This window comes from Zingiber officinale, chromosome 3A (genome assembly GCF_018446385.1).
Source record: "Zingiber officinale cultivar Zhangliang chromosome 3A, Zo_v1.1, whole genome shotgun sequence".
NCBI lineage: Eukaryota > Viridiplantae > Streptophyta > Magnoliopsida > Zingiberales > Zingiberaceae > Zingiber > Zingiber officinale.
In genome coordinates this window covers 17,137,639-17,154,767 of record NC_055990.1, presented here as the reverse complement: position 1 = coordinate 17,154,767, position 17,129 = coordinate 17,137,639, and the positions used below count along the sequence as shown (strand labels likewise).

The 17,129-nt window shown below is 33.5% G+C and overlaps 1 protein-coding gene and 1 pseudogene across 2 annotated transcripts; one reads left to right on the top strand and one right to left on the bottom strand.

The window, feature by feature from the left end:
- Positions 1 to 3,277: 3,277 nt before the first annotated feature.
- LOC122054285 lies at positions 3,278 to 3,411 on the bottom strand (annotated as a pseudogene).
- A 10,430-nt stretch (positions 3,412 to 13,841) lies between these two features.
- Positions 13,842 to 16,266, top strand: LOC122051203 (pentatricopeptide repeat-containing protein At1g71060, mitochondrial-like). 2 transcript variants are annotated; one of them, XM_042612191.1, is made up of 2 exons: positions 13,842 to 14,043; positions 14,162 to 16,266. In XM_042612191.1, the coding sequence occupies exon 2, from the start codon at positions 14,162 to 14,164 to the stop codon at positions 15,821 to 15,823; it is 1,662 nt and encodes a 553-aa protein (XP_042468125.1). In that variant the 5' UTR covers positions 13,842 to 14,043; the 3' UTR covers positions 15,824 to 16,266. The 2 variants fall into 2 exon arrangements, with proteins under 2 accessions (XP_042468125.1, XP_042468124.1); XM_042612190.1 differs by having other exon boundaries at positions 14,155 to 16,266.
- The last annotated feature ends 863 nt before the right edge of the window (positions 16,267 to 17,129 follow it).

Sequence of the window (17,129 nt, the reverse complement as noted above, 5' to 3'; positions counted from 1 at the left end):
ATCATTCGGTATATTATTCAATATTATTATCTTTTTCGACGTAGTTCACAATTATTTATTTAATTGTTTCAGTATATTCTGAATAAAATTTTACTGTTTATTAAAATAAATCTAAAAATATAAACATGTTATTGTCCTTGCAGAATCAAGTTGTCATAAACATTTGGAACTATTAGAAAATCATGTTATTTTTATCCATTATCAGAATAAATCTGAAAATATAAACATGTTGTCACCATCTGCGGTGCAAAATCAAGTCGCCATGAACATTTGGAACCACTAGAAAATCGTCGCAGCACATTAGCCAGGGCCCTTGCTATTAATTTGGTGCCAACCGAAAAGTCTTCCTCTATTCGGTTCATGCTAATTATATCACATATTCACACGTCAAAAGCATTTCCATTTTGGTTCGTGCTAATTACTGTAATTAGGCACGCGTTTTACGGGCTCTACTGGTGTATAAAGGAAATCCAATTGTTTTTATACACACAACGTTTTGATAACCGAGACGTTTTAAAAATAATTAAATTATAACATTTAGACAATAACGCCTTCATGTACTGAGACGAAGATGGTGCAAAGTAGTTTTAATATCAAGAATGTTATTATATTAACTGACTAGAATGGATTCAACAGCTTTCTCTTTAACAGCTTATTCCAGTGGTCTCATCTTAAATGGCATTTTAACAACTTCTTTGTGTTTACGTACGAACAAAAACTCTGACCTCAGAGAACTTCATAGCTCGGCTCCAACGAATACAAAGAATCCCACACAAAAAAATTGTAGTAATGAGTTGTTGTTTGATATAGCTGTAATGGTATCTTTAATTATAGCCTGTCTAGCCTATAGGCTATAGGATAAAAACTACCTCCACTAACTATAAAGTAGTATTTGTTGTGAGAGAAAGAAAGCAGAAAAAGTAAGAAAATCAGCAATAAAAATTAGTGAACCGGTTGTTTTATTTTTATTATTATTTTCCAATTGAGGTTTCTTTTCTTCTTCAATCTGCACTTACGTTAATAGATCGAAGCGCCGTTCCATAGGCTCATCCATTGTGGAAGCGCGAAAGTATTTTCCAGCTGTAACAGCTCTGAATGTCAGAGCGCGAGGGGTGACAAACAGCAGGCAATAGGGCATTTGAACACTACGACGGCGTTTGGTTTGTGCTGCAACTGCATGAATAAAAATGAGAATTGATCAATTGAAATTTTAAAAACACCCTTCAGACTAACATTCGTTCACATTCTTTTTCACTAAGGCTCTATTTACTCTAAAGCACGGATCAAGAGAAAAAAATAATTTAAAATTATCATTAGAGAAATAAAAAAAAAGGATAAAGAAATTTATTCTTTTACGTACTTATTTATTTTGATAGAGAAAAATGAATATATGTAATATAATTTTATAAATAAAAAAATATATATATACATCATTTTTTTACACATGGTATAATTTTATGAGTTAAAAGAGTATATATATCATTTTTTTTAATATATAATGTAATTTTATGAATAAAAAGATATACATGTGTCATTTTTTCCATCCGCTGTTTTCGTTCAATTTTGAGATAATCAATTTTAGCTCCAAAATTATTCGTTGATGGATTGTGTTTCTCTTCCTCTGAAAATTTTAATATAGTAATTACGGAAACTTTTCTATTATGAAAACTTTTCCTTAATTTTACTTTCCGCTCTCCTAAGAAAACTAACCATAAAAAAATACTCTCTCATCTCTCAAAAAATACACTCTCCATCCACATCCTCCTCGACTATTTCAGCGCGGAGCAGCTTCACAAGATTACTATCTCGGGCAAATTGTGAACATAAAGACTACCATTGACACAGCGAATATATCGACGAATATGATTAGTTAGAAGTTGAAATTAATTGGAAGTTAAAGAACTTTACTTTTATAATGAGGTATAAAACTTGAGGAGAGGGATGAGCTTCATCCATTCCCAAAAATTTAAATTTCATTCTCATGTTTTATTCTCATTCTCATTAACTAAACACAACAAAAAGGAATAATTTCAATTTCTCATTCTCATACCCCTAAATCAAACATCATCTAAGAGCATAACTTGAAATTACAAGCATATGACTAATATTTCACAAATTAACTGATATTGGTAAAAGTAAATGAAAAATAAATGAAAAAGTAGATTTTAATACGAAGGAGTTTTAGTCCACGTTAAGAGGCTTCCATGGCTGATTCAGTATATGAGATAATAATTATAACAGTCGATATCGAACTTTGATAAGAGATTTCATCATCTTTGTTGATCCGTGTCCATACACTTATTAATTTAGATTTCTATTAAATTTATACGTGAGACCGTCATGAGAGAGTAGTTAATGTACCATATTTTTTCAGTCCACATTAAGAGTTTTACGACATCAAAATTGATTTATATATTGAATCACAACACCTTTAATTTTGTGAGCGAAAGATTCTCTCTTGTGTGCCTTCCCACATAAGGGCATCTCCAATGTTAGGTTTATGAGAGATTTGTAAAATCTAAAAATTTGAATAAAAAATCTTGAAAAATGGTAGAGGGGTGAGGTTTGAGATTTATAGTTTAAGAGTAGTAGTGAAAATTCAAGCATGTTCTTTTGTCTCGAAATTGATGTAATATGTATGAAACTATGCAACTTATGTTATAAATTGAATCACAAAAAATTTATTTAGAGCTCTAATCATGAGAGATGTTCCAATAAGCTTTTATATTATTGATATGATATATTGGAATTATAAAAAAAAAGTTTATTTAGACCTCTGACCATTAGAAATGTCCTAAGAAAGGTTCAGGACCTGAATTTTATTGAACTCGAATGGATCAATTAATATTTTTGTCATGTGATTACTTAACCTAAAACGGTTGAACATTACTTGTAATTGCTCAAAAGATCGATGGCCGCTGGTGGTATTTCAACCCATAGTGAGAGCATATATAAAAAAGCTGGAAAATAAACAAAGGTAAATCTAAATGGCTAAAATTAGCCCGGCTAGAAAAATAATTAGATACTAGCTGTGCACAATGTGTTGTGTGTATAATATAATAAATGAATACACGTAAATTTTATAAAATAAAATTTTTCTATCAAGTAATTAAATAATATTATTCAATGATAATATGATTTATTCTTGAGTGTCGCCCTTACGTCTGTAAGGGACTCTCCTTCATAAAAAATTAATTTAATTCTTTATATAAGATATTAAACTGATAATAGCAAATACTATACTTACTCTTAGTTAAAAGGTCATCCATAAATTGGGTAAGGGTGCACCAGACCCATACAATAGTGCAATGTAGGGTGACGACCGAGAATCCCAATTACTGTAACGGACTCTGCCTTATAAAAATTAATTTAATATCATACTTGATCTTAGCTAAAAAATCGAGAAGAGTATACTTTCTAACGTCACCGACCGAAGGTATTTATAAAAGCTTCTCTGCTCACAGTTGTTGGTCTCGGTGCGACCGACAAGAGGGGGTGCATTGCCTGAAATCAGAGTTTAAGAAAAAACTAACACAGAATACTTACAATAGTATTGTCAATCTTAAGATGTGAGACTATGATTAATGAGAAAATTTTCTAATAATATGCTACAACTGAGTCTCGAACTCAGATCCATGATTGATTAACGAGAAAGATTCTCAATAATATATCGCAGCCGAGTCTTGAACTCTAGATCCCTGATTGATGTGTCTATGGAAATTACTAATAAATTTTGAAATTATTTTGGGTATGAAGAGAAAAAATGACATTAACGTAATTTAATTTTAGGCTTCACCAAATTAATTGAGAGTTAGTTACTTAAGAGCCCCGATTCTTAATAAAATAGTAATATAGTAAGATTATTATTGATATTTACCCAGCAAATTACTAGTTAGCCCTTAATCTATTTTTTTTATGTTTGATATGTCTTGTGTTTTATTTATTTTTTAAAATTAAATTAAAAAATTAATCCTTCAAAGATTTGGTATATGTAATTAATATAAATAACTAGTATTCTATTCTAATATTCTTGGGAAGTATGGATTGACTAGAGAACATAAAGTGTCATCTTGCAAATTAATGGTTAGCTATTAATCTTATTTAAACGAACTAAATCAAATCATCATCTTATCATTTGCTTATACGATAATGGCACAAAGAACACCGATCAAAAAAATTCAAAATAGCGAGTGGTCCGTTCCTCCATTGCCTAAGAGCACCAACTAAACCAAATCATAATCTTACCATTCGCCTACATGATAATGGCACAAAGAACACCGATCAAGAAAACTTGAAATAATGAGTGGTTCGTTTCTCCATCGTCTAAGAGCATGGAGACATTGTTTCTTAATCTCAGGGAGGAACAAAAGAAACTGACGATGAAAATGAAAGATCTGAAGGACAAGATGAAGGAGTTTCTGATTAGGAGTTGCAAAGACAATATAAAGGAATACGTTAGGGATATATTGCTAGAGGAATTTCCTCTGTCGAAGATGTATGAGCTATTTTTAGAATGCGTGAAAGAAGAAGATGCCCGTAAACCTATCTTTGTGATTGTGGTTCCTAATAGCTCTTCTGCACAGTGATTTTATTTTGAATTTACATTATGGTGTTGCTCCGTTCTTCTACGCTATGAATAAAAATATGATTTATGACCGTTCAATTTATAAAATTTGATATGTCCTACGTTTTATTTATTTATTTTAAATTAAATCAAAAAATTAATTCTTCAAAGACGTGGTATAAGTAATTAATATCAATAACTAGTGTTCTATTCCAATATTCTTGGGAAGTATGAATTGACTTGAGAACACAAAGTGTCATCTTGCAAATTAATGGTCAGATATTAATCCTCTTTAAACGAACTAAACCAAATCATAATCTTACCATTTGCCTATACGATATTGGCATAAAGAACACTGATTAAGAAAATTCAAAACAGTGAGTGGTCCATTCCTCAATCGCCTAAGAGCATGGAGGCATTATATCTTAATCTCAGGGAGGAACAAAAGAAGCTGACGAAGGAAATGAAAGATCTAAAGGGCAAGATGAAAGAGTTTCTAATTAGGAGTTGCAAAGATGCTACAGAGGTGTTGGTGCAATTTGCACTAATGGTTTAACTCAGGTTTTGATGAATGATAAGTGAGTTAAGTTAGGTGTTATCTTGATTAAACGCATGTACCAAGTGTGCATGTTTTAGGATGTTTGATTCCCGATTGGAGAAGGCCGGATGCGCGATTTCGATAGTTTGGGATGTGCGATTCCCGATTGGAGAAGACCGGATGTGCGATTCCAGTAGATCAGGATGTGTGATTCCCGATTGGAAAAAATTGGATGTGTGATTCCGGCAGATCAGAATGTGTGATTCCTGAAGTCCAGATGTGTGATTCCGAAGGTAACTCTACACTTGGTAAGTAGAGGTAAGTCACTGGATAGAGTTACCAAGTGAGAACGCGCCCTCGTTCGAAGGGACATTAGTCATCGATCTGATTTAATTAGGTCCATTTAGAAATCTAAATCAAGATCTTTGACTAGATTCTGATTTTGGAGAAACAGAATCTAATTACTACTCTTTACTATGATTGTGCTAATTTTATTTTATAGGGAACACCTTGTATTATTGAACTAACATGTTTTGTAGGATAAAAGAAGCACAAAGGTCTTTGGTGAACAGTGCCCGAGGTGCTTTGTAAATGAAGGAAGGTGCCTTCCTACTGTTCATAGAAGGCGCTTTTAGTGCTGTTGAAAGCGCATTCCACAGGATAAATGTTGGACCTCATCACAGACAAGGCACAACAAAGTTGGGATCAGATTTCTCAAGTAGGAGGTGCCTTCAATGTCCTTGAAGGTGCCTTCCATAGCCCTTATAAGGGCTTCTCAACCCAAGCTTCAACAAGAATCTATATACGAGCTTCTCTGCGTCTAAACGACTTTTTGACTACTCCAGCTTTCTGTTGCTACTCTGTTACGACTCTGCTACACTCGACTGTCGTCAAGAAGATGACCAAATACCGAGCTTGAGCCGACAAACTTTAGACATTATTTGTTAACTAAAGTTTTTGTATAGCATTTAATTTCTACAAACGGGAAGTGTAGCGTGTTATACTTCTCCAATCTTTTTGTACTCAATCTCTTCTTCTGGTGGTTACGAAAGAGGCATTTAGTGGATTATCCGTCAATAGGTTTGTGAGACCTAGATCTTGGCGTAAGAGTCGCCGAAAGCTCTGAACCAAGTAAAAACCGCTTGTGTTCGTGTCTTTTACTTGCTTTTCACTTTCGTCTTTTCCACTGCACTTTACTTTGATTTCAAATCCAAAAAAAATAAATTTTGAGATCACATGATTCACCCCCCTCTCACGTGTGACTCAATCCAACAAGAGGAATACGTTAGGGATATGTTGCCGGAAGAATTTCCTTTGTCGAAGACATATGAGCTATTTTTAGAATACGTGAAAGAAGAAGTTGCTCGTAAACCTGTCTCTATGATTGTGGTCTTCGATAGACCTTTTGCGTGATGATTTTATTTTGGATTTACATTATGGTGTTGTCTGGTTCATCCGACCTAATGAGTAGCAGATCTCGACCGTTGATGAAGATCCAGAGGTTTTAATCTAGATATGAAGACATCACAGCCGTTGATCAAGCTTGAGTTAATCTAGACCGTCCGATTTAATCTGAGGAGGGTTTAAAACCCGCGAGAAGCTACAGTGTACAGTGAGCTCGGCTTCGCGATTGCCACCACTGTCCATCTTCTTCGTCGCCGAAGCTTCCATTCCAATCTCCAGATCCGAGGGCAAGCTTCTTCTTCGACGACAATCTCCAGCTTCCGGCGTCCATCTTTCAGTGATCAGAGAGTGATAGAGGGAGGTTTCTCGGCGCGTCTTGATTCTGTTTATCACCGTGATCCTATTCAAGGGAGTTTTCTTGACCAGCGATCTTCGCAATCAAAAGATGCTTCAAGGGAGGTTTCTTGAGGTCTCTGATCTTCTTCCGACTCTCATTCCGTAGCTAAATTGGTGCGATATGATCAATCGCATTAGTTTGGGCAATTTCGGAATCCATGCTCTGTTCTTCAGTTGTTGGGATTACCAGATGGTTGTGAGTTTGAGGGGAGGTTTCCAAGGGCTGTGAGCATCCTCTGTTGATAGTTGGAGGCTAGAGATGAGTTGTTGAATGCTTGAAGGGAGGTTTTTGATAGCATTTCTGTTCACGGCAGGGAAGAAGAGGTTTAGTTCCAGTTTTGGCTGTGAGATGTTTTTATTGTTGTTTTCTTATCTGAATTGTTCACAAATTGGCTCAGATCTGATGATCTGATAGTTAGTTTGTAATTTCCGTTTGATTTCTTAGCTTGCTATCAATTTCCTTCAGATTTTTGTAATCCACATCCGATTTAGCATACTTCCTGTTTTTGTAATTTGATTTTGATTCTTTAGCATTTGCATTCTGAATGTGTTCAACTTCTGGCAATCCGAATCTTGTTTAGCTATGTGATTAGTTTGTAATCTAGTTTTTGTCTTGGATTCCATGTGTCGGTTTATACTAACTAGTATTTAGTTTTAATCCTTGAATGTGTGATCAAACTCTTGATTTAGATATCATATTTTAATGACTGTGATTGAGTTTGAATGTTGAATGAATCACTTAATTTCCTTATTGTTTACCTCTGTTTAATTTTGTTGATTGTGGGAATGAATTGAAGATTTGGTGATCAAATTAATTATTGAATTAATTGTAATTGTGAATTGGATGCTATTTCAGTTTCTAAAAGTGTATGTGGCTGAAGAGAAATGCCTAATAGACCTTGTAATAATAGAATTCAATTTGAATCAATACTAGAATTTGCACACATTAATTAGTTACCCTTAGAAAAATATGACTTGGGATTCGTTACTACAACACTTGTCTTAAGTTTAATGAGTTTCAATATTAATTAATTTGATGTGCCACGTGACATGCAAATGGCTGACACAAGTGAGCAAAACAATGGGCATACCTTGTAGTTGAATTTTTCTTCAATATGAGAGTCGTCAATCCATTATACTCACCTCGCATATTTGAATCATATCCTTGACCTCTCAATATTGATAATGACAACTTATGTTTTGCAAACAATTCATCAGTAGCCTTCTTCAAAAAAATAGCAGAAGTGTCAAACACATGTACAATAGCAAGAAATCTTTCAATAACACATCCATGTTTGTTCATGTATCTTAAAATAACACACATTTGCTCTTTGACTAAAATGTCTCGACACTTATTAATCACAAGAGAAAATATATTGGCTTTTGTATCATTAGGAATGACATTTGTGACTTCAGCAGTATAATAATAACAACTAAGCCTTATCCCACTAGGTGGGGTCGGCTATATAGATCTTTTTATGCCATTAAGCTCTATCTCCTATTATATCATCATCTATACTTAAATAAATTTTATCTTATTTTATTTTTGATAACCAAGTTTTTTTTGGTCTTTCTCTTTCTAATTTGATATGCATGTTTGTGATAGTTTCACATCATCTAACTGAAGCATTTATCATAGTCTTAGGACATGCCTGTACCATTTTAAATGTATCTGTTAGAGTTTTCCCTTAATAGATACAACTCTGACTTTCTTTCTAATGCTATCATTTTTTATTCTATCCATTTTCGTTTGCCCACACATCAACCTTAACATCCTCATCTAGGCAACTCTTATCTCTTGCTCATGTTCTCGAGTCATAGCCCAATATTCAACTCCATATAACATAACATGTCTAACTGCAATTTTGTAAAATTTTCCTTTAAATATTAGAGGTACTTTACAATCGCATAAAACACTCAGCGCTCTCCTCCATTTCAACCATCCTACTTGTATTCTATGTAAGAGATCTCTCTCAATCTCTTCATCATTTTACAAAAATGATCCTAAATATCTATAGTTTTCGGTTACGAATAACTCATCATCTCCTATCTTAACAATTATCTCATTATATCTAATATTGTTAAACATAAATTCTATATATTTTGTTTTTATTCTACTAATATTAAAACTTTTTCCTTCTAGTATTTTTCGCCAAGATCTAGTTTAGTATTTACTCCTTCAGTTGTTTCATTTACCAAAATAATATCATCTGCAAACAACATGCACCACAGTACTGTGTCTTAAATGTGTGTAGTGAGTTTGTCCATAATTAGTATAAAAAGATAGAGATTTAGAGCTGATCCTTGATGTAACCCTATCATTATTAGAAATGCTTCAGTTACTCCACTTGAAGTCTTTACTCTAGTCATTATATCCTTGTATATATCTTTAATTAATTCAATATATGTTATGTTAATACATTTCTTTTCTAGAATTCTCCATATAATTTTTCTTGAGACTCTGTCATAAGCTTTTTCTAAGTCAATAAATATCATGTGTAGATCTTATTTTTACTCTTGATATTTTTTTAATTAATTATCTAAGAAGATGTATAACTTCTATTGTCGACCTTCCCAGCATAAATCTAAATTAATTTTCGGTTACCCTGATCTCATTCCTTGATCTTTTTTTGTTACTTTTCCCTAAAGTTTTATGGTACGACTCATTAGTTTAATACCCCTCTAGTTTGTATAATTTTGTATGTCTTCTTTGTTCTTATATAAGGAAACTAGAGTACTTATACTTCATTGATTAGGTATTTTTTTTATTTTCAATATCATGTTAAATAATTTTGTAAGTCATTCAATACCTTGTTTCCTTAGGCACTTGTATACCTCTATCGAAATATCATCTGGTCTAATGACTTTTCCATTATACATCCCATTTAAAACTTATTCTACTTTTAAGTTTGAATTCTACGATAAAAATTTAAATTTTTATGCTCATTTAACCAATTTAAATTACTTAAGTTAAGTTGACACCTAAACCTTCAATAAAAAAGTTGATGAAAATACCTCTTCCACCCTTCTTTTATTTCTCCATCATTTACTAGTACTTTATTACATTCATCTTTAATACATTTTACTTGGATAGGATCTCTTGTTTTCATTTTTCTCACTTTAGTTATTCTATAAATGTCTCTTTCCCCTTCTTTTATATCAAATTTTTGATATAATCGTTCAAAAATTTCATTCTTTGCTTCATTTACTACTCTCTTAGTTTCTTTTTTAGCTATATTTTTTTAAGTTTTTCTCATTTTTACAAATATATAATTCCTTATAAGCTATTCATTTTTTTTCCTTTACTTTCTTTTATACTTTTTCATTCCACCATCAAGATTCCTTACTTAGTGGTACATGCCCCTTTGACTCACCGAGTACACTCTTAACTACTATTTTCAACTTTGATATCATCTTATTTCATGTCAAATTAGAATTACCGTATATTTTACCTAATATTTGTACTCCTACCTTCTCCTTAAATACATTTTGCTTCACATCTTTTAACTTCCACCACTTAATTTTAGGAGCTGTATATATTTCTTTCTATTAATATTATGTTTGAGGCATATATCCAACATTACTAACCTATATTGGATAGTTAAGCTTTCTCTAGGAATGACCTTGCAATCTTTACAAATCTTTCTATCCTTTTTTCTATCGATAAGAAAGTCAATTTGTGATTTATTATTTTCACTTCTGAACGTGACTAAGTGTTATTCTCTTTTCTTAAAAAATGTATTAGCTAATATAAGGTCATTTATTATCACAAAATCTAATATAGTTTTCCCTTCCTCATTTCTCGTTTCAAATCCATAACTCTCATGTACCCTTTCATATTCCTCATTTTTCACTCTGGCATACCCATTTAGATTGTCTCCTATTAAAATCATTTAATTTAACAGAATATTTTATAATATTTCATCTAAGTCATCCCAAAACCTTGATTTGGTAGCTTCATATAATCCTACTTGCAGTGTATATTTGCTAATTATGTTCATAGTTTATTTCGCCACTATTATCTTAAGGGCTATAATTCTATCCCCTTTTCTAACTACTTCTACAACTTTATCCTTTAATAAATTATCTACAATAATACTTACTCCATTTCATGCTTTACTTTTTCATGTGTACTATAACTAAAAACCCAAATTTTCTATCAGTTTTGCTTTCTCGCCTATTCATTTTTGTCGCTTGTACGCATAAAATACTAATTTTTCTCCTAATTATCATATTTACTACATCCATTGATTTATAAGTGAGGGTTCTTATGTTTCATGTTCCAAATTTTAGATTATTAGTTTTTCTATTATATTTGTTCTTATCCAATCTATAGTGTGAGAACTCTCATGTATTTAACACTACACCCTAAGTTCTCATGGAGATGTAACGCTCCTTACTGTTAAGTTACAGTCAAACCCTACAACGTGAACTCTTATATATTTAGCACTACACCCGAGTTTTGGAGATGTAGCGGTCCTTGTCGAGACATTACAGTCGGACCCTGTAATGCATTCCTTCTGGGGAATAACTTAGCATTAACACAATAGTTTAATAGATTCATTAATTGAATAGTTGTCATAGTTTTAATGCTGGTTGACAACCAAACGAAGCAGAAGCCTGTGTTAAATCCTTTTGAACTGTTGGAGGCTTCATTTAATTATTTTCAGGGGCATTCTCATTCATTATCTTGGCAACCTTGTCATTTCTCTGGGTATACCACTCAATCAATTAAAAAAAGTTACCTTTATTTAAGGAACTCAATGTCTCGTCGTGCCCACGAAAAGACAAACTTTGTTTCAAAAGAAAGCATGTAACATCCAAGTTGGTGTTAATCGAATGCGATATGCAACCTCCATTCCATGCCCCATGTGCTTGTAGCAAATGTGACACACTTTATCGTTGATTTTGAAATGTCTCAAGTTGTGTTTTTGCATCATTGTGAGCACTAGCTACACCACCAATATGCGTATTAAATACTTCCATTACTTTTCTCCAATTATTCATCCTTGAATTAGTAAATGTCTTATCTCCAACTCGACATCTTCTATGAGAATTTTTAAAGAGATAACACCAAAAACAAAAAATTACATCTTTTGATATGCTGTACTCTAACCATGAAAATTGTATAAACCAAGCAATTTGAAAACTTCTATGTTCTTTACCAAATTATCTTTGGGGATAACTATGATCAAATGGTTGACAATTCTCTTATCAAATATTCATTTCGAATCTAATCTCTAATAGAAACATCAAATTCATTAATTGGTTTGCATAACCCTAGGTTACTAACTACATCATCCGGGTTGAATTCAACGCGAGAATATTTTTTCTTACTATTTTCTTCCATAGAACCCTTAAAAGACCTAACACTTTATTTTAAAAATTTCTCCATAACCTATGTCAATTCATCAAAAATATTGATTTATGCAATTAACATAACAATTGTAGCACTACCAAATATAAATCATGAAATAAGGAATTATATGAAATAAAGAACAAGATTCACCTAAAATTGAAGGGATTTTACTTGTTGTGAAGGATCGATGGCGGAGCATAGTGGCAGCGACGTCCATGGAACATGCGAAAAGTAGTGGCGTAAGGCATCAATGAAGTGAAGATGCGACAAAGATGAGGACAACGATTTGAGGAGAGGGAGAAACAATGAGATCTCTTAGCACGATTAAGATTTTTGGTTTGAAGAGGAAAGGGTTGGCTTGGAAAAAGGTTCGGCTACTGGAAAAGGGATCGGGCAATGAGAAAAGGAAAGGTTTTTTTAATGACACTTTTGAGGAAAAAGTCCAATAAGCTTGAAAAATTACAATTATACCCTTTATTGTTTTTAATCACAATTACACCTTCATTTTTTCCCCCAAAAGCAAGGGGGTGCTTCCGCACCCCCTCGTGCCCCCTCGCTTCCGCCGGTGATGGTGGTGAGATTGCAAAGAGATTGACTCATCTTTAGTATTATTAGTCAATCAAACGTTTATGAGCAAATTTTATATTTGATTTAGTAAGAGTTTATCTATATTCATTTAATATATACAAGGTTAATTATATGAATAAGCTTGAACAAATTATTAAATTAAATAAATAAACTTGAATACATTTATATGTAACTCGTTAATAATATTCATAAACAAAGATGATGGATTATCCACTAACAATATTCATGAAATTGTACATATGAACAAAATTTCTAAATTATATTCATCAATCAAGTTTTTACCAAACTAATCAATAGATAAATAATTTTTCAAAAGGAACAAATAGGCTTGTAATATCAACTTCACTGACCAAAATTATTTTAAATATAAAAGTTTTAAATAATCAAATAAATTTGCTCAATAATTTCTAAAAATCAAGATCAAACTCAAGCTCAAATTTATTAAAAAGAAATCAAACCAAGATTAAATAATCATTTTAATTACTTAGTTATTCTCAATTTGATTTGTACCTTATTATATAAGCTTAAACAACATAAAATTTTACTCATTTACAATCCTATTGTTAGCTTCTTAAAATTGATGGCAAGGTTGGACATAAGGATTGAGACGTTGTTCCTTTGATCCAGTCTATTAGGTATATGCACAAGGCATGAATCATAGTAACACACGAGATTGTCCAAACATAAGTTAAGTAGGAGGTAAATTTGGATGGAACCGTAAAGGGTTGTTTCGCTTAAGTTCGCGGTCGCTTAGACTTGTGCTAAGTGCAAGACGTGTAGGTATCTAATATTGCATGTGTAAACTTATGCAAAATGTCAAAGGATTTCATATAATTGTTTTTTACACATTTTGCAAGGGAGATGCATACTCAACGGTCAAACCTCGAAAATATTTTGGAAAATGGGTAAAATCCGAGGGCTAAAATAAAATTTCCACACAAGCTATCTATCTATGCGTATAATGCCTTGGGCTACAATTGCTCGGCCCATCGGCTCAATCGACGACGATTCGAGCCCTAAACATTTCCCTTCCATCGTTACCGACGGCGAGCGGCAGCGGCGCTGACTGCCCGCCTCTCTCGCGGTCCCCGTCGCCGCAGCATAATTTTACTGGCCTTTTAATCTCCTTGCTCTGCACTCGCCATTTCCAGCGGAAATCATCCTATTAGTGTTCTGCCTTGATTTCGTTCGAAGGTTCTTCTCTCATACTGATTACTTTTTTCATAAAAGAGGTTCTTTTTTTCCTTCTCATCAACTGGAATGGTTGAATATCTTTTTTAATCCCGCATGATTCTTTGCACTCAGATTACAGATGGTTTTGATTTACCTATATCGGTCACTTGCAAAAGTTGCAAAACCGAGAATTTTCAAATCTTATCGCTCTGCAGCTGGTCATCATGATATTGCAGTCACTTATAGTAAACATATTCACAGTTTGTGTGATTCAGCAGAGAGCACACAGGTAAATCCTTCGAAGAAGGAGATATGTCAAGTAGATGGCCGACAATTTGTAGCGGGTGGGTTGAAGTCTTTCGATCACAATTCACTGGAAACGAAATTTGTTGTCGAGCCCGTTACTGACTGTGAGACGCCAAATTCTTGTGCCAAAATCTGTGAGGAAGCTGAAAGAATTTGTAAGATACTGTCCAACCAGCCAAATTTGAACATAAATTCTAGTCTAGATGAAGCTGGAATAAGTGTCTCTCCAACTTTGGTAGCCGAAGTGTTGAAGAGACTTAGTAATGCAGGGATGATTACACACTATTTCTTTAGTTGGGCTGAGAAGCAGAAGGGTTTCGTGTATACTTCAGAAATCTTCCACCACCTAATTGAAGCACTCGGAAAGATCAAGCAGTTTAGGTTGATATGGAACTTGGTGGATATTATGATGCGCAGAGGTTTGCTGAAGAGAGAAACATTCACATTGATAATCAGGCGATATGTCAGAGCTAAGAAGTTGAAGGAAGCAGTTGAGTCATTTGAAAAGATGTCATTGTTTGGATTGAAAGCAGAATTATCTGATTATAACAGTTTAATAGATACAATTAGCAAGTCTAAAAATGTTAAAAAGGCTCAGGAGATTTGTAATGAAATGAAGAGAACAAAGAGGTTTATACCTGATCTTAAGACCCACACCATTCTTTTGGAAGGTTGGGGCCTTGTTCGTGATTTGGCCAGCTTAAGAGTAGCATATCAAAAAATGTTGGATGAGGGCATTGTACCTGATGTTGTGACTTATGGCATAATAATAAATGCCTTTTGCAAGTCTGGAATGTGTGATGATGCTATAAAGATCTTTAATGAGATGGAAGCAAACAATTGCAAGCCAAGCCCTCACATCTATTGTTCTCTCATTAATGGACTTGGTTCAGAGAAGAGATTGGATGAAGCCCTTAAGTATTTTGAGCTTTCCAAAGCTAATGGGTCTCCCCCTGAGTTACCAACTTACAATGCTGTTGTGGGTTCCTATTGCTGGGTCCTGAAGTTCGAGGATGCTTTCAGAATGATTGTAGAGATGAAGAAGTGTGGTATTGGTCCAAATGCTCGTACCCTTGAAATTGTACTTCAGCATCTTATCAAAGCTGAAAAGATAGAAGAGGCTTATGCAAATTTTCAGAGTATGGAAAATAAATTTGGTTGCGAGCCCCAATTAAACACATACTCAATGATGCTCAACATGTTTTGTACTGTTGAAAGAATTGACATGGCGATAAAAGTATGGAATCAAATGAATGAAAAAGGAATACCTCCTTGTATGCACATGTTTTCAACAATGATCAATGGATTCTGCTCCATGAATAGGTTAGATGATGTTTGCAGGTACTTCCAAGAGATGCTGGATAGGGGAATCAGACCTCCTGGCCAGTTGTATAGTAAGGTAAAAGACACTCTCCTTGATGGAGGGAGGAGGGATCTGGCTATTCACTTTGGATTGGAACTTGATCAGTTAAGAAACACTCCCCTGCATGGTTAAGGAATCCAATCTCATGACACATTCTTTGATAAATTCTTGATGGATTCCTTTTGAGATTATCTCATAACAAGAAAGAGAGGAGTATTTACTGCCTAGTTTCTTGAAGCAAACACAAAATTTGATTGGTTAAATTGAGCCAAAGCTTAGACCAGAAGTTTCATCCTTGTTTTATCCGGTGTTCTTGCCAGATAATCTTTCATATATCAGGATATGAGACAAGTGCTTCTATGGCTCCGACATGCATCATCATCAATTTGCCATATTGTTAATGATTATCGATTCAAGTACTTGAATCAGATAGATTTTTTTTTACTTTAGAAATGAATATGGAGATCTTGATGTTTAGTCATAATTATAGGAGAGTGTATTGCAATCTTATTGTCCAACTGGATGTGCAGCCATGCCATTCGTTGACTTCTAATTAAGTAAAATCTCTTCCATTTTTTGACTTGATGCTAGTCATATCTTGTCACATAAGTCGGTTGTTGCCCTCTAATGTGGAAACTACTTTGGAAGTTGATGTTTAATCAAATGTGTCTTTTCCCTGTTCTCCAGAGTAAGGATCACTACTGTGATGATGATATAGGCAATGGCAGAATTGCCATCAGTCTATAGGTATGCTTCACAACGACTATGTTGAACCTTTGGAACTTCTTTTTGTTTGGTGTTTTAAATTCTTGATGCATTAATTTTGTTAATTATGTGCTATGTTATATGTGCGTTAGGTATTATTAGTTCACAGGGTTAGTTGGGGAAATTGAATCATCATTCCTAATAAACGTTTGTTATACCAAACATGTCAATGCACCAGAGTTACCCAGTGAAGTTCAGTTCCTTCGATGCTTTAGTTGGGAAAAATGAATCATCGTTCCTAATAAACTTTTTTTATACCAAACATGTCAATGCACCAGAGTTACCCAATGAAGTTCAGTTCCTTCGATGCTTAAGAGGGTGTTTGGCTGAGCTTTTAAGCTCTCTAAAACAGCTTATAAATTGTTTTGGAGTTTATAAGCTCTTCAAATTTGTTTGGTAAATTTTTTTTCAAACAGTTTATAAGCTGTCAAAATAAGCTGTTTTGGAGCTTATAAGTTGTTTTTAAAAAAGTATGGAAGACCCTACTTTTTTAAAAAATATCTTATTTTAATAATTTATTTTTCTAAAATATTCTTATATAATTTCATAAATCCCCATCTTATCCTCCATAAATTTTTATAAGCCTAATATCTTTTTATCTCCGTCGACTTTTCTTCCAACGTTGTGTCATCTTCTCCGCTAACGTCTCTTTCTAATTTTCTCTCCCCGGTGC